At 48.5% G+C, this 18775-nt stretch overlaps 1 protein-coding gene across 11 annotated transcripts in view; it reads left to right on the plus strand.

The window, feature by feature from the left end:
- The window catches only part of LOC143422709 (CUGBP Elav-like family member 1-A), a 229858-nt gene that overhangs the window by 151006 nt on the left and 60077 nt on the right, over window positions 1-18775 (plus strand). For all 11 annotated transcript variants that reach the window (XM_076893558.1, XM_076893559.1, XM_076893561.1 and 8 more), the window contains exon 3: window positions 5166-5248. In XM_076893558.1, the coding sequence (XP_076749673.1) occupies window positions 5166-5248 (83 nt within the window). The remainder of the gene's footprint in view (window positions 1-5165; window positions 5249-18775) is intronic.

Genomic DNA, 18775 nt, shown 5'->3' on the forward strand with positions numbered 1-18775 from the left:
CTCTAATCACGCGTTGGCATCGAAAGTAGAGACCGTGCTCGCCTGGGACCGACACTGCGAGACTCGTACGACGAGCATCGAGCGTATCGACGATCGTTTACTGCGTTTATGATTCTGTATAATACAGATCGCGCGGAGAGAGTGTTCCATCAGACGGAAACGAGATGGTCCTACGGTAATTCTAACAATTTACCGATCGTCTCTTCGAATTTACAACTTGGCGCGAGTGATTATGATTTAGAATCGAGTCGAAGATCGAAGGGGACGGTGCATCAAGTATTAACATTTTTAATTAGCAAAATGGCCTGTCGTTCCTCCTCGTCCTTTACGGCTCGATGTCATCTCAATGATCCGTCTACGAGAATGGCAATGCATAATTGCTGGCTCGAACGAGAAGGGTTCCACGCTCGCGTCGCGTCGCGAGTTCATAATCCGAGGTCCAATTAACGATGATTACGACGTCAATTGGGAATTCCTAATGACGAGCGAGGCGAGCGACGGGTTCGTTTTACTCGTTTCGTGGCAGTTCTGCAGACGGTCTAATTCGAGGGGCGTTCTGAACTCCGCTGCCGCCTCCGATCTAATGCAGCTTCTCCTACGACGGGGTCGAAGGAAAAATGTTCCGTCCCGGGATAATTGGCCACGGCGGATCGACGTTTCCGCAGTTGGACGATTGTCAAACACATTTCTCGTTAATGTCTACAAATATTGCAGCAACTAAACGGCCAACGACATCGGCAATTGCGCTCATCGGTATTGACGCAATTATACGGTATCGAATAATCAGCAATTGGTTTAATAATCGTTATTATCGCGTCAGTAACCGGTCCCACGCAGCGAAATTGATTTCGACGTCGAGAATAGTTTGTTCGAATTTACACGCCGGGTTTGCTCGTTGCGACCGATTCACCCATAATCGCGTCACTTTCTTCGCTCAATGGCCATTCGATTTCGAATTTCTAGCTGGAGGGTTCGCGTGATTACGACTCGGCGCAGTCGTTCCGGTTCCTGATTATTCGCATAGATTATAATTCGGCGGCGCGGCCTGAAATACGTGAATATCCCGCGCGGGAGGGATTAATAAATTACGCATTAACTATTCATTTCAATCTGCATGTTGCGCCCCGGCGTCCCCGATAATTGCGTGATCGTTTAACGTTCCCCGCGTTTTTGTTTACGAATATTCGCGCCATACACGCGCGGGATCCTCTGTTTACAAAGGGCTCGATGGAACTCCCTATTACTCGGCTGCAATGCTACGAGCCACGTTGGCTGAACGCTAATTATTCGGATAAATTACATGGTGGACACTTCGGTTCAGTAACTTATTATCGTACACTTGTCTTGATGCGCGAGTACATCGGTTTTCGATTATTCGATCGAAGCTCTCTCCATTATTCGCGCAGATGTGCTATCGACAGAGATATCTCATGCGAACTTACAACAATCTGAAACTTGTAACAACAAACCTGATAATAATCGTGTACAATATCCTATTTCGAATGGAAAGCACTTACTGTTACGTGTGAATTGAAATTTATGCTGAACTGTGGCGTTCCTTTTATCGAACGCTCTATGTCTGATCATATTTACTCTCGTACTACTAGCACTTTTATTTCTCCTTGTCGCGATCTCTCATTCATATCGCAATTGACTAAACATGTCTCGTTATATCGTACATTCACATATTCCTGGACACAGGGAACATTGAAAAGTAAATTAAAAAAATTTGAAACAAACTTAATAAATTGATGATATGTACTACATATGCTGCAAGTTATTTTCTCCCACACGATTTAATATTCTATATTTCTAAAGAATAATGACGAGTGATATAAATCTCCGTTCGTATCACTCTTCCAGTGCTCGAGTTCTCTCTTTTTTTACCACCAACCCCATAGTAAGTAGATCGAGATTGCAGAGAAGGGAATATGCCAAAAATTCCTCGGCAAATTTGTAACTGTCTACGAGGTAACACGAGCCAGCTACCACTCGACAAACCTACGAATAAATCAAAGTTGCCCTGACCGCCAGCCTTCACGTTCCGGTTTACCCTGGCTTTCACCCTAACACCCTCGACTGCTCGCACGACGGTTCACCGCGATTCGTCAATGCTCAAAGCACTGCTCGCCTGCCATTCATCAATTTAATACCACGCAGTCGGTAAACCCGTGGGCCTCGCGGATTTTATTCAAACAGTTACAATGCTTTGATTACATTTATAACACGCCTATTGAAATTCACGATTGTCCCTGGTGAACGAGCATTCTCGATGAGAACGCTGCGGACGTCGATCCATCGCAAGGGTCACTTGTCGCACTTGCTCAAAAAGGGCAAAATCGAATTACAATACTTTTTTTTTTAGACATTTCTCGTTCCATTTCTTCGCGCTTCCCGCTGGATAAATTTCATTCCATAATTCAGCTGGTAATTAACGAAATTTATCCTTATGAGCATTTCAAATTTTGTTTACGCGTTCTCCATTGATTTACTGCTTTTGGCGAGCATTTGTATAGAAATTGAAATTCTCGCTCGGATCCAATTTAAATTCGCCTGTAAAAGGTATCGCTTTAATTACATTTATGACGTTCGTATTGACGTTGAAAATCACGTGTTTTGAATGCAAATCGTTATTTCATTTTAATGAACGTTTCGAGTTTTGTTCGACGGTCGTTTCGAGCGCACCCCCGTTACGTTTGCACAAGGGGGGGGATCGATCTCGACACGAGTAGTCGAGCGATATTAATTTTGTCAATAAGACAACGCGCGCAGCTACGGTTGAAATTAGTTATTCATTGAAATTTCCCGAGGCGTTGTCACCAGCGTGTATGGCCGTTGAAGAAAAGAACAGTGACAGAGCTGGTCCGTAATACTATATATATATATGTATATATATAGGTGGACGTGGAAAAGGGGGTTGGTGTTGGCACCTCGACGAATGGGGTCATTTGTAGACACGAGTATTACAGACTAGCCGGCGAGCAACTAAACGCGGCGAGGGGGTGGCTTGCACCGTGTGATTTAAAGGTCTATCGAGCGATGATGCCTCAAGATTAGTTACCCGCCGGAACATAATTTCCCGGCTCCCGCTGAGTCCTCCTGTCGTAATTTACCGAAACTCACCGTTGACATATCAGGAATATCTAGCGTTGTTTTACTCCTCCGATAGAGGGTGATTTAGGTGAAAAATGTCTTTCTTGCCGGCCTCCCCCGAGTGCATTAGCCGTTTCAATGCCCGTCGCCTAATCTCTGGGTCCTGTAACGCTCGTACAGGGATTGCAGACTCGGATGGCGTGTGCATTCGGGGCAAGAAGTTCGTGCGCGACTGTCCTCGACTATCGAGGAATCGCCACGACGATTAAACGTGATTCGTAATAAGGAAAATTGAAGGTAAATGCCATGTTCGCTTGCTTTCTCGTTGTTGAAAACGCGGAGAGGCCTTCGCGATCGCGAAGGCATCTTTCACAAGTGAAATTCAATTCCATCGAAACACCTGTCTGGTATGCTGATTAAACCCTACCGAGTAATATCAAGTTTCTCATTTTCCCGGTTATGGGGGAATTCTGTGTTGCTCTTCTCTATTGTTAGCGGGCCACGCGAACCAGTGGCGGGAGTACGAAACGAAAATTACACGGAAGAAAGAAGTTCTCCGCTCGACGCATCTTCCGGGCCGCGCAACAGCGTCGCGTTACGTATTCTTCAATTACGCGCTGTCACGACATCGTACACCGTTCTGATACGGCGTATCGAATGCCTCATTACGAACCAATCTTCTTTTACGTCGTTAGACACGGACGACGGGAGAGGAGATTCTAAAATTTCACATTTCCAACTCGCCCCTGGCGTGTTTCGTAATTCCGTAATTTCTGATCGGGTCATCTCGGGTGGCCAATTCGATTTTCACGCGGGTTAATCAATTTCGAGTGCGCGCACGGTACGTTCCACGGTCAGGTTGAACATTGCACAGGGGGTGGGGACTGAATAAAGTCATCCGACCCGCGGACTTTTGCAATATTAATCGTCAACCGAGCAAATAGAATGGTAAAGCGGAGCAGCGCAATTCCGCGTGACAACAAACTCAGAGATTTATAACCGGCCGCTGAAAGCGAACATTAGCGTCGAGTAGATTATATCAATCTTCATACCGCCCCGGTAAATTAATTTTGTTTAACTAGTTCGCTGTACGAGAGCGTTAAACGCGAAATTGTTACGAGGTCGAAGCAAGCGGCTTCTGGTTCCGATTAAACGTTCTTGCCTCGACCAGAACTTCCGCCGTCGTATTTTCGAAATCGCGGGGCAATTTCTTGATAACGCCACGATTAAAATCCGTAGCTCGAACGAGCCATCGTTCATCAAACGCGCAGAAGCTCGCAGTACCGCTTAATTCGCGAACCAGTCCTATTCTAACCTCAGACGCAACGGACACTCAACCAGCAACGATCCACGCTAACATCATCAACCCTGAAACGTCCTCTTTTCATCCCGCTAACAAACGCCGGTTTCAAAACTCGGAACTTCCATTCAGATCCTAAATACTACCCGCCGTCTACCAGAAACGAGGCAATTTATCCAGCTTTTTCGCTCCTGCGAACCGCCTGCCCCCTCCTCACCCAGCCCTCGAAGTGGAATCAGTTTAAACTCGGCCCATTCGCGTAACCCAAGGTTCCGTCTGGAATTCGAAAGTTCCGAAAACGACCGTTAACAGCCGTAGACTTTCCTGCGGGGCGACAGACTTCCCTTCGAGCCGCGTTTTCTCCTCCTGCGCGCTGCGAAACACCGCCGCGAGGAGCGCGCTCACGTGCAGCTGAATTACTCGTAAACTAAACGGGGGAAAGGGCGCTGGTTCTCGACTGGAATCGGTCCTTTTGCCCGCCTCCTTCCACCCTCATCCTCGTTTCGAGGGGATGAGGCGCCAAGTCGCGAGGAGGCTGGTAACAGGGATGGGGTCGGGGGTAGACGCGGATAGTAATACAACGGTGTATCGAACTTTTGGCAAGTGGAGGAACTATCGACCGGCGCAATCCGTTCCCGGATTGGTGTCCAGCTGTGACGGTGAACGGAACTTGATGGGCTAACAGACTGACCGACTTCGAACGTGTCTTTTTGATCGCGTTTGAACTTGCTCGAATACGTCGAATGTTCATCGGTTTATCGTTCTGTTGCAGGATGTTGCTTCGTGACGTTTTACACGAGAAAGGCTGCCCTGGACGCGCAGAACGCTCTGCACAACGTGAAAACTTTCAGCGGGGTAAGTCTGCAAGTATTTTTCAGATCCGTACACCGGAAGTGGTGTCGCCACTGTGTTGTACGTTGAGGTGTATGGTCGATTTTGTCCGTTGCAGCCGTTGTTTCGCGTTGTTGTACGTTAATGATGAATAATTTCCGCGAGCATAATTAAGTACGCGATAAGAGTGCTACATTACGCGCTCGTCATTGCACGATGTCGATCGTTAGTCTCTAAACAAGTTGGAAATGATTTTAATTCGTTCTGATTTGTTCGATATAACGAGGCTGGCGAATCATCGCGAGTGGTCTCGAAAGTTTCGCGATAATTCGTGCCCCGTAAAGGCGAAAATGCGCGAAAATATTGACGGGGCACGTCGAGCTCGCATCAATCAACGCATATCCGCACTCAGGCGTACAATGAATGCTTACCTAGACAATTGTCCAAGTACCAATGATGCGCATAACGGTGGTATCGGCCAAATAATGAATATTAATAGCGTTGATCGGTCAAATAAATTATTCAAATTCCTGTACACGACCAGTGAATTATGACGAGTCCTCTGGTTAGTCATCGATAGTGGAACACGAGCGAACGTTCGATACCCTTCTCTCTCTCTTCTCATTTCGCGTTAAGAAGGGAAAGAAAAGAAAAGTTTCACATTGAACTGGCCCAAGCGTCGATATTTTCCATCGCGTCTCGCAATCTGATCCTGATTTTTCCATTTGGCGTAAAAAAATTCGCGGTCTGACGTTCGAAATCCGAGCAACATCGTTCCGTTAATTCCATCCGCCAATTATTCCCGCGTTACCCCGCAAGGATCCTCATTGAGATGCGCGATTAAATCACCGATCGAACGCGGCTGGAAAGCGTGACGCTATCGCGCGACACTCGACCCATTTCCTCAATACCAATTGGTCTCGTCACAACGAATCCAATACGGTGACGGAGCGAGGGGAAAAAAAAGGGAAGAGAAGAAAAAAAGAAGAGAGGGAGGAGGGAAAAGAAATGATAAAAACAGGACGAAACGTTCGCGAGAATATTTTTTCACCGCGGTGTCGCATTCCGTTGATTGTAGCGACGCGACCGATGGTATCGTTGAAAGCGCAGCAGAGCGATAATTGCAGTTTCCCCGCGAACTTTCGATGCAATTACGAGACGTCATTACGAGCATTTAACCCACCGATTCCACCAGCACCCTCGTCCGCGCGCTGTTGCAGCGCGCGTTTATGCTTGAATTTACGAGAATAATTATCATCGATCGAGACACCGAACGACTCCGTTCTCCTCTGGCCCGGAAACCAAGGAACGACGCGGGAGGAACGAACGAATTTCGATGGAGGGATCGATCGATGAATTTAATAACGACGCTGCTATTAAATTTAGGAAATGCTCTCTCTCTCTCTCTCTGCAGCTGAACTAACATTCAATCGTTCCACGATGCAACGACGGATGAAACGATACAAAATACAGAAAGAAGAATTTTAAAAGTATTCGTATTCGATTCGATTGAAACGAAAATATAACTGAGACTTCAACCGTTGACGCGGAGTATCGTCGATGCGCTCGCGCGTCGCGATCGAGGATCTAGAAACGCGCGTTGATCCATCGAGTGACGGACACGAGGGCGACGAACTATTCTTGATCGTCGCCAGGCGGCGGCACTGTCCTGGTAGCTGATCAAACCTCGATATTTATCGCCGTACAAATTGCACCCCGAGGATTTTACGACGCCCGGATGGTACGCGAACGACGCGTGCGGTTTTCCACCCTCGTCGGTCGGTGGCCCATTCTGCGTCTGTAACTTGGTCGAATTAGGCTTCGTAAATTGAATACACCACGCAATCGGCCGGGTGTACGGGACGATATATCACGTTCCGTGGTGCCGCGATTCGTGAGGGTGCTGCGTGGCCGTAGACGCGCCACGGCGCCGTTCTATTATACACACTTCGCGTTTAAGTAATTGTTTCGACCGCCGTAATTCGACCAATTGCCTGGCCCGGTTGATTTACAGCGTTGGATGGCTCGCGTAAAAGAAAAAGGTAATTGGCCGCGACGCGCGCGATTCGCATATTAAATCTGTAACAAACCGCGAACGGTTGGGCGCAATTAATCGCAACAATAACTACTATTCGATACCATGCATTAATGCGCGTTTAATTGGTCATCAGCGAGCGACGTGATATTTAATAAACATAATGCATTCTCGAGCAGCTGGTTAATAATGCACTGCTGAACTATACTAATTGCATTCACGTTAGCGGTGGAGATCGGGTCGAGTACGACGTAACGGAGTACAGGATTTAACGACATGATAGAAACAAGAGTTACAAGCTAAGATCGATCGATAAATCGCGTACACCGTTTACGCGTTGCAATTGAAAATTGGATACGTCCCGTCGATGGGGGTCGCGTATCATTTTTAAGACGCGTCGACAGAATGAACGGGGACAACGGGTGATGAACGAAGGTAATTTAAAAGAGAATTCGCGTCACGCGCAGTTGGGCGTATGAAAGTCTAATGTCGTTGAAATTACACGCAGTAAATATGAATAATAAAGGGCGCGGAGCGTTTTGCAGGGCACGCACGGCCCCGTTAACTGTTTCCCTTTTGCAGGGTTAGTGTAACAAGAAATTTTCGTGGTAATTGACTCGCGAACGGCCGGGGCTGGGAACTTTCTTTTGAGTTACAAACGTCGCCTCTGATGGTTACTCAAAATGTTCATAACGCGACGCGAGAGGAGAAATTCATTTTCCCTTAAATGAACTTGATTATTCGAGCGGAGGCAGGGCTGGTGTGTCGCGAAAAAGGCGAGGGCGCGCGCGCGAGAATGGGAGAAAAGAATCGTTGTCACGACGCCTTGGAAAATTCTAGGACCCTGCAACATCGAGGGACGAATAGCGCGGGACGAGAAATTGCAGCGAAACTGCGACGACTCGCGAGTCGTTCCCGTAGTTTCTATTAATATTTCCATCTTATTACCGCGTTAAAATGGAGATCCGAACGATTCTGTCAAACAGTTTGCAGTCCCCTTGGCTCTCCACTTCTTCTGCTTAATCCGTGGAATTTGTCGCGCCGGGAAATGTTCGCGAGATGTTTACCTGCGATTTACAAAAATGTAAAATCGCGATGGAGACGAGGAAGCGAGGAGGAGATTAAGAGGGTAGAAAACGGACGGAAATAACGATGGAACGAACTCGTCGTAATTCAACGTCGAAGCGTACAAGTCTACTGTTCCGACGAGGCAACTCGCCGCCACCCCAATTAAAGCTCACGATCCATAGATGAGCAACGAGAGAAGGGAGCAGCCAGCTCGTCGAAGGAGGTCGCGTGCCGTGAAAAAAACAGCCGAAATCCTTGCCACGGTGAGAGTAATTGTACGGGGTTAATTAAGGGAGTTAAACAGTCGGAAGTTGAGGTCCTGCTCTCATCAATTTGCGCCAGGGGTGGAATCCGATCGGGGGCGGAGAACGAACTCGTGGAAGAAAGAATCCTTCTTGTTGGGAGTTGGCGAGAATGGGATCCGGACGAGGAGGATCGTGAAATGAAGCTACGATCACACAGGAAGAAGGGAAAAATTGAAATGATACCATCAGCTGTTTAAAATTTCGCAAACAATTCGACGCTCGACTAATTGACTACAGTCAAATGAGTCGAGCAGTCCGGCTAACGTTTCGTTTTTTCAACGACTGAAGAATCTTCATCCGGATGACACTTACCCGCGGTCTTGTCTGCGTTTTTACATTTGACGGTCGCGCGGGGCAGAAAAAATTGATAGCGCGCGGTAAAAGCGGCGTCGTTTCTGTGTTCGATGTCGATTCGTCGGCTGGTATGAATAGGCCACGGACTCGTCCAGTGTGACTGCAGCCTAACGTAGCGAGAGAGGGTGGAAGAGGATAAAGGCGAGAGAGAAGCCAAGTGGCGGACTCGGCGATGGAGAGAGAGTTAAAACACTCCGTGGAAGGAGAGCGCGTAGAGGAGAAAAAGGAAAGAAAGGAAAGAGTGAATTGCAGAACGACGTTTTTCGTGATGAAAAGGGTTGACTGAGTAGAAGTGGGTGGCTGAAAGGAGCAGGCCTCGTGAACGGCTAGGGAAGAAACGGGCTAGGAACGAGAGAAGGACCCGGTGTATACATACGAAACGTAGAAAGGGACCGAGAGAATCGTTCAGAAAGAACGGAATAGAGGATGAAAGTGACGGCGGAGCGAGGGAGAAAATCGTAGAAGGGGTTGAAGAGGGCTTGGGAGCGGGGCGGAATAAGGAGTCAGAGGGGAAGAGACGAAGTAGCGGCGAGGCGCGCGCGCGCGTTCGCGAGCGGTAAGGGGTGGCTTGTGCATTTGAAGGAGTTTAGCTTTTCTCGTATCAGATTTCGTTTCCACGAGTGGCGTCGAGTCGAGAGGTCTGTGTTGGCTCGGAGAAATGAGTCGAGTGCTCCGGGGAACCCTCGTATCCTCCCCGTTCTTCCGCTTCTCTCGACCTCCGTGACTCCAGCGGAACCACTCGCACCCCCTCTATCCACCGTTCTCCACCACCCCCGACGTTCTATCGCCACGTACTCGGCTAGGTGCTCGAGAAGTAGATTTATTTCACGGGAAAAGCGACTAGGAGACTTTGATTCGACTGCCACGCCACGCGAATGTGCAAAGAAGCGCGTTAATAAAACCAATATCGCGCCCCTCCCCCAGGATTGTCGATAGAGACGGAGATTGGAGGCTGGAATAAGCGAATCGGGAGGAAATCCGTTTCGATCGTATTGTGTTCTTTGGTCGCACCCCTTGCTGCCTGGAAACCTTTTAGGGTTTTCCTTCGCTGGAAAGTCAAGCTGCCTTGTAACATTGCAGGGTGCAGTTTCCACGTTAACTTGGAACACTTAATATTTGCCAGATTGTCGCAGAAATTGGTAACACCCGGCGCGAATCGAAAAGCGTCGGAAAACGAGAACCACGGGCAACGCAGTTGTGTCTCGATAGAAGATTCACGCGTCCCCGCTCGCGCGAAGAAATGAATTTGGCGTTGGTCCACGAAATTGCCAGGGAAGCGTGGGACGTTTATAAACGCGTGGCACCGTGGCGACAATGCATAACATTATTAAAGCGCGACGGTAGAGGAGAAATTCGAGGCAACGTCCAAGAGGGGCGGGTAGGTAGGTGGACGCGGACGGAAAACGAAACCGTTGTGCGAGCAGCAACGGAGGTACGCGTGTGGTCACACGGCGCAAAGGGACGCAGAAATCGAAGACTTTGCCCCGTATAGTCCTGTGCAGGGCCGTTCGCCCAATATCACTTCCTTCTATCGATCACCTGTAAACACGCGCCGCTATCGATTTCAAACGCGCGACCACCCACTCGACTCCCTTATGCTGTAATGGCCGGGTATAACCGCAAAGCTTGGACGTCGATGGATAGTTTATGAGGGGATCGAGAGTTTTATTCGCCGCAGGCGGGCAGCGCGCGGTCCTTTTGCCCGCGACCGAATGTTTGTCTCGTACAATTTTTCGACGTCAACCTTTTTAATGTTTCGTGAAAGGTAAAGAGAGGGCAGGGGTGGGAAAAATATATTGAAGCATACAAAATTCTGCATCGTCGCGATTGAATTTCGATGTTGTTCTAAAGTCAGATCGCGCAACGCGATATTTAAATCGTCCACTTTCTCCGCGCAGCGAGCAACGCGATGCATTTCAGTGGCGATGCAGTTTGCATAGTCCACGACGAGTGGATGTTCAGCTGGCTATCTAAATTCATAACCTCCACGGATAATGAGGGTAGTCACGTTTTTGGGTTAACATCCCCGACCTTATCAGTTAACGCCACCTCGATGAGCAACGACGGGAAGCTATCCGGAGAATTTCAGTACACGTTCAGCCAACAGGAAAAAGTTTCGTAACGTCCTGCTCGATAACTGGCCCGCGGTTAAGCCTAACCCCTTCGATCGCGCGCACCGATAAAGTCAACGCGTGCACGTCCCCAGTATAATCACGATAACGCGATGAGTCACAGCGTGACACTTCGCGGGATAGCGAAAATCGATGTTCCTCCTGTGCAACAATCACCATTCGGGTGTCCTACTTTCTGTTTATTATTAGTGGTGGTCGTACGCGAGAATTGGACCGTGGCTGGATTTTAAAAGGAATCAGCTTCGCCTAATAACCAGAGCCTGCATATTCGTAGGGTGGATTCATTATCTAATCGTAGCTGTCGCACGATCTCGTAACGTTTCATAAATTGAAATCACTCTAAGAACACATAAGCCAGACGATGTATCACGGGAGCTTATTCTCCGAAACGGACACAACGGCCACGCTGCGCGAAGCGGCAGGTGGAAAAGCGCGCGTACAGGGAAACTTGAATGGGTTTCTATGTAATCGAACGGCTGATACGTAGCAATTTCAAACTGGCTAAGTCGTTCTCTCGTAATAGTCGCGGTTATAGAAGTTGCCCGCTCGAACGGGGAAATGCACCGAGCTCGATTTATATTTTTCCTGCGAGCGGGAATTTAACCGCGGTCCCGTTTCTAAGTCGCGAATTTCTTATCGCCGGTAAGAAATGACTCGACCGGAAGTTTGTTTTTAAAAGCAGCGAGAGGAAAAATTCTCTTGCTCTGCGCGAATCGAAAAGCAACCAGAAACGAGGTCCAGAGTCGCGGAATTTTCACGTTTTAGCATTCACGCCCGCTATCGACGCAGCTTTTCCGCTGGACGTCCCTTGCCACTCTGCGATCTTGCGATTCAAGATTTTCGCCTCGTTTCTCGCGACTGCACGGACCACGCGGAGAGGTCTGAACGAACAAGCGAGCAGATAGGGTAGAAGTCGCGAAAGACAATAAAGCGCGAGGGTGAGAAAGGAAACGCTGAGGGGGGGGAACGGCCAGCTCGTTAATTTTATTCGCGCGAGCCTCGACCGGCCATTCGCTCGCCTCGCCATTCATAGAAACAAAACGTGGCGAAAACAACGAAAATCACTCGACTTCCGTACCGGAGGCATTCGACGGAACGACCTACATTATAAAACTTCGACACTAACTAAAGCTAGGCTCCACGCCACGCTCCCCATTAAACAGGATTCCATCGTTCGCGCGAAAGAGTCTCGTTTCTCGATCACTGGTGTAACCTTCCGCGCGACGGAATCTGAGATGCAAGTATCTCCTGGTTAATCGATCGGTTACGCTTCATAAGGGGCAACCGATTAATCGTGGCGAGGACTAGGCGGTAATCTCGCGGCGCTCGTTTAAGAGCGGAGATCCAGCACGCGAATCCGCGCCAAACGAGCGAAATCCCCGTCCGCCACCGAACGTCTGGTACTTAAGCGATACCATTTAGAACACGGCTCGTTTGTAACGAAAGCTCGCGCGTCGTATTTAATCGCGAATGCGCGCTGCGACAAGTGTTATCTAAATCATTGCTCGGCCGGTATTATTCGCGTCGCAGAGCTTTCCCCGCTGGTTTCGGCTCGCGGCGTTCAGCGAGGGACGCGCGAGCGCTAGAACGGGTGGAGGCAACGACACTCGTTCACCTTTCGAGGCAGCTAGCGGGACCATCTTAAGCACGGCTGGACTTTGAGGCCTGGTGCCGAAAATAAATCAACGGCACATCATCACTCTGCTCACGGTTTCTCTACCCCGTTGTCTCCGGTTTTTACTTCGCGCGCTGGCCAGAAAAGAGGTAGAGGAGCGGGTGGCGTGGGCTCTACCCGCTGGTAGATGATCGCGGTGGCGCGCGCGCGCGCGCGCGGACGAGGGAGGACGCGGCTGACCCACATTTCCGTTTTAAATAACGCCCAGCGGCCGCTCGTTTGTTCCCTAGAAGCTCGCCTACGTTCGCGCGCGATTGTTCCGCCCCGAAAGCGTGCCGCGGGAATTCAAAGATATTTCTGGCGGTTTTAGAAGTCACCAGCGACCACGCTCTGGGAGGGGGATAATTGTCTCGCGATTGTTTAGCGGTTTTTCGGTACGCCCGGCCTTTATTCGAGTGTAGAATGCGAAACGTCGTTGATACGCTCGCGAGTCGCTGCTTCTTCTTTTTGCTCGAATAATTGAAAATAATTGCGACCTCCGCGAACGGTGTTCGCCGCGAGGTTATACAAGCGACCTAATAAGAACGCGTCGAGAAGGTGTACGTGTATAAACGAGCCGCGATACCGCCGCGGAGATAGGAAGAAGGTAAACCGTGAATGCATACCATGATTTTCCTTAACGTCAAGGAAGTCCCCCCGCGACATTTGACCCGACGTTACGCTGGCGCGCGGTGCGCTAACAAAAAATAATGATTGTCGTTACCGCGGCCGGATAATGACTGTAGACGGAGGAGGCGCAGGGTTGGGGCCGTGATCAGCGAAACGGCGAGTTCAGCAGTTTTCAGAGAGAACCTTCCATTAAAGACGCTCTTCATTTTTCAGCCGCCATTGTATACCAAACGATCGCCCGACTTTTCCTCGTGCCGCGAAGCACCAGCCACACTGAACACGATCGTTCCTAGTCCTCGCGAGTAAACGTACGATAAATTAAATCGACGCTGCGCTGAACGACTGAAATGACCCGGCGAACGATCGTTCTCGCTATCGAGGAAACCAAGATCCTCGAACGCGAGAATACGTTCTCTAATTACACGAAAATTCGACCACCCCAGCTTTTCTGTCGACCGCGTTGCACCCAACTTTAGCCACGTCTCGAGCGTTCCCGCGCATAACAAACTCCCGTCTGTTCAATTGAAAACTTTTCACCGTCCAACGGCCATTGTTCAAACGCGGTACACGTCGCGATACGTGGAAACAGGGGCAACGAGTCTATACGTTACCGCGCGCAGTCTAATTCACCTAAACGGTAGCAAGTTTTCCAATTTTCGTGCGATCTTACAAATCGGCCGACGGAAATTACGAAGCTTACGAGGGGGTGGTGCCGTTGTATCGAAGTTTCGATCGGCGGCCGCGACAAGCGAACAGGGGGGTTGACGAAAGGCGAGCGAACGACGACGACGACGACGACGACGACGACGACGACGACGACGACGGCAACGACGGCGCGCAGAAGAGGTATTCGATTTGCTGCTCTTGATTATTGCGGCTGCAGGAGGCCGTGGCCGGTAGCTACGGCCGCGGATTAAATTGCGTTCCATTTCTCACTAACTTTTTCAATTTGTCGCGAGTCGGCCAACTAATTACCGGGTAAAATGACTTCTCCCGCCTGGCATCGCCGGCGTCGACGCTGTAGCCGTCGTGGACGACGGGTGACGGCACGCCTATTCCCGCCGCACGCTCCGCTTGTTCCAGGGACTTTGGTGGCACGCGTCGCGCAGATTGGAGAACGGAATCGACTAGATTTATTGGCTCGTTCGTTCGAGTTCGCGGTACGGAACAATTTCGTTCGTTAAGGAAGATATCGCGGGGATTATTATTAGGATATTACGAGAGCGGAATGCTGAGAACTCTGTGTGGAATAGAAATGTTCTATGGACTCTTACGGAGCTTACGACCAGCTTTGGTTCTTCGCGGAGAACTCATTGCGTCGAGAATCAATGAATTTCATCGAAACGATGTAAAAATGGACGCGGAACAGGAAGGAGGCGCGTATAACGCCGCGCACGATCGTGCCCATCAAACTTTTCATTATTCGAAACACAATTTATCGGCGGAACGACGCACACGGACGCATCCGTCGTGACGTTTCATTCATTTTATTTAAATCTTGTGTAACATTTAAACAAATATCGATGTAGCATCGAAAATTGAAACTCAGTCAATATGAAACACATCGGCAAATAGATACACGCGATACGAGCCAATATTTGTAGAAATGTTCTCTTTCCACGTCAACGGAGTAAATCGAGTCAATTTTCCTGCGGGGGTGCGTTCATTTTTAGCGGACGCGGGTGGTAGGTAATCATTCTTCGTTAATAACAATAGACATGGGCGCGCGGCCGCGTATCGACGAGCTGGATGGAAATTTAATTCGGATATTTGCCGAAATGATGCGACTAGTCGAGCCTGTACAATTATCCGCTCTCGTGTAAGCCTTCGAGACCGATCGTATCGTTTTCGCTGACGAAATTAAAATCTAATTACGTCCAAATCCATTCGCGCGACATTCCCCTGGAAACTAGAAAAATCTCCCCCCAAAGTAAACATTTAAATCAACATCTGAATTTTAATTACTTGGTGCGTAATTACTGCGCGGTGAATAAAATTACCAGGCTGCGAAATGATAATCGAGTCACTTTCGTACGTACGAGGGGCAGAATTTTCGTTTGGAATGCTGAAATTTACGAAACATGGCCAGCAAACGAATGCTTCGCCTCGCAGCAGAGCGTCCCGTGCATTATTTCCGCGTCCCCAAATTGCGACGGTCCGCCGGAGGATTTCTTTTCATAAACAGGAGAGAGAAATGCCATTAACCCGGCGTTCTTCGTCCAGCAATCTCGTAGCCGAGGCGTGACGAAGACAGCGGAATTTTACGGATAAATTTTTACCGCTAAAAAACATTACCGCTACCGTGAACAAAGATTTGAGGAGGACGCCAGGTAGAGGGACGTGTGCTTGGGTGTGCGCGCGTCGGTCGCTTCAGAAAATAGAGAACACGCGTTCTCCGGTGACCACCCCATAGGAACTTGTAAACGTAGCGAGGGAATGAGAGATGAAAAATACGGGGGAATTTGGGCCAACGATGAAGGGATTAAATAACAAAATTGTTCGAAAAATACGAACTTTCGCGGAACGATTTCCATCTCTGTAACCTTTTTTTTTTTCACAAATTTCAAACTCTTCTCGTGTGTGTGTGTGTAAAAATTTGGAAAAAATACTGGCGTATTCTGGAATCTCTTCTTTCGACGATGCAGTTTCTAGATTTGTTAAAACTGCGAAATTGTGAATGCGGGCTTACGAAGATCCCGATGCATTGCAATTTGGCTAATTGTAAGTAGATTCAGCTGAGCGCACGGCCAGGACGACCGATGGCTTCGACGAATTCGGAGTGTCTGGCTGAGAATCTGCTTACAATTAGCTGAATCGTTGCGTGTGTAGCGACCTTCATTAGCCTGCCTTGGCGCACGGTTACAAAGTTAACGCGAATCTGAAAAATGGATTTCGAAGATGAAAGATCGCGGAACGCGATGATATTTTTTAATATCTTTTAAGTCTTAAGTTCGAAAGCGATCCTCGCTTATTAAATTACGATCTGAAACTGAATTTTCTTAATAAAGGGACGAAACAGAGGACTGAAATAAAAAAAATTTCGCTACGGAATAATCAACTTTCTGGAAAATCCTCTGATTTAAATTTTATTTCACGAGTGACTGTTTCGCGTTGTATACTGAAAACAAAGGGTTTAAAATCCCTCCGCCCGGATTCAACAATGGCGCTCAGCTTAATATTTTTTTATATTACAATTGAATTCTTCTGAAGATTTTTATTATTTTATTAGCCAGCGTACACAGCGGTTCGAAAATAACACAACGATTTTTTAGAAAAATATGACGGACTGGCGCAGTCACAGCGGTAGAGAAAAGTGAAATGAACAATAGAGCAGGTGGATTTACTTTGTGCGCCATCAGATGCATTGTCCAATTAGTATAATGGAAATCGTAGCTCTGAGCTGTTCGCGCGTGCATATTGTACACTTGAAAAATATTTGCCAAACGAAATTTCCTCGAGTTAAAATTAAATTCCCAAGATATCTCTAATTCAGCAGAGAGAACGAGAGAGAAAGAGGGCGAATAAAAAGAGAGAGAGAGAGAGAGGCAAAGAAACAGATAGATTGGCGGAGGAAGGATTCGTATCGGAAATAAACGGAACAGGAAGAGGGATGAAGACGGGCCGCGAGAGCAGGACATCAGAGGGATGACCCGATAGCGGGCTCAGAGAGGAACAGGCAGAGGGCGTGTTGCCAACTGCAGTTTCGCAACGGCATTCTTCAAATCGATCCCCGTTTCACTGAGAAATGTGCCAGGCCAGAGGAACCGTGTCCGCCCCCTGGCCGGATAGAAGCGCGAAATGGAAATGGATCGCGAGTACGCGTCGTCCTCTCGCGAGAACGACCAGCCCAGCGTTTCCGGCGAAATGAACCGCCGGATCATCGGGGATAATTGCCGTTATAAATTGAGATTACGTCGCCTCGCGCGGATAGCAAGGGGCTGGTTGTAGTTATTTCCGCTTCGTCGGAATGCAACTTTCGCCACTTTGTCTTCCCTCTCGAACAGTCGTGAGGTAAGCGACGCTTCGAGTGGGGCGCCTTCGAAATCGTTTGGTAACTCACCCGACAAATTCGTTGCTTAGACAAATTTAATACTGTTAGTTGATACATCGAAGTAATTAATATTTCTTCGAGCAACCCTGTTTGCCAAGATGGTACGCTGGATGGATCGAAAACGCGATTATAACAACGATTAGGAAAATTCTTAAGGCGATTCGAATCCAACGCTGGAACTCGAACATAGTTGATATTAATAAGCGAGAGTACTCGCGTTGAAAAATGGGTTCTTTCGTTGGCAGAGAACGCGCGTTTTCCAATCTAAGAGGCAACACGGCCGATAATGGCGGACGGGGTGCGCGGCTCCGACGCGAACCGTTCAATCGGCCGCGATACCGAAGTAAATCTGCAGGAAATAAACAGACGTCAGTCACGCATAAATGATCGCAATGCGCATTTGGTCAGATGAGCGGGCGGGCGCGTATCAATCACAGTGTAGTTTACCGAGTGCCGGCTTGCCAAGTAATTTAATCACTTTTAGTGCCCCATTGGTATTCCCGGAAATCCGGCCAATCGACTGCAACCGATCCGATCCGCATCTGCCAGCCGTTGCACGGTTAAATTATGACTCATAACCGTGCTCGTTGCCGGCGTCACTTCCTGCCCGAATCCCACCGATCGCCGCTACCCTTTTTAGTTAATTGTTAAAGAGATCGATGAAGACGTCCGTTCCATCCGTATTCCAACCCCCGTGCGTGCTTTCGCGCTTAAAAAACGAGGCTTTCGAAAACGTCGCCGTTGGTCATCGTGGAAGGAGTCATCCTGCGAACATTTCAAGGAGGCGCGCGAAATTGAAAGTTTTTTAATCATCGAACGATCGTTACCGTTGTCTGCTTCGAAACGAGATTCGTCCCCCGTAGATGGAACGGAAACGTTTCGCCTGCCTTCTCGCGGGGCGCGTGTACATTCCGAGGGAATTCGATTGAAGTCGATCGATCGCAATGGCATCCTCCCGCGTCCGCCAATCGCTGCACGCGAAATTATAGTTCATAACTATTCGCATAGATATTGGTGTTTTTCCGCGGCGCTTTTCTCCTCCGTCCTCCCCGTCGGACGGCATTGAATTTTAATTACTCCGTAACGAAGGGATATAAACGATAAAGGGAAGCAATAAGGTGCGGTATAGTAATTTCAAGAGGAAAAAAGAAGAGGAGAAAGATGATATGAAAGTGGTAGCTCCGTGTCTCCCCTTTTTTTCCACGGAAAAATGATCAACCGTTTTATTCATACGTCGAACTGGCGGAAGAAGAATAACTAAGTTGTAAAATTCCCATCTACCCTAGCGAATGATATAATATTCAACGCCTGGTCGCGACTGC

This window comes from Xylocopa sonorina, chromosome 4 (genome assembly GCF_050948175.1).
Source record: "Xylocopa sonorina isolate GNS202 chromosome 4, iyXylSono1_principal, whole genome shotgun sequence".
Lineage (NCBI taxonomy): Eukaryota > Metazoa > Arthropoda > Insecta > Hymenoptera > Apidae > Xylocopa > Xylocopa sonorina.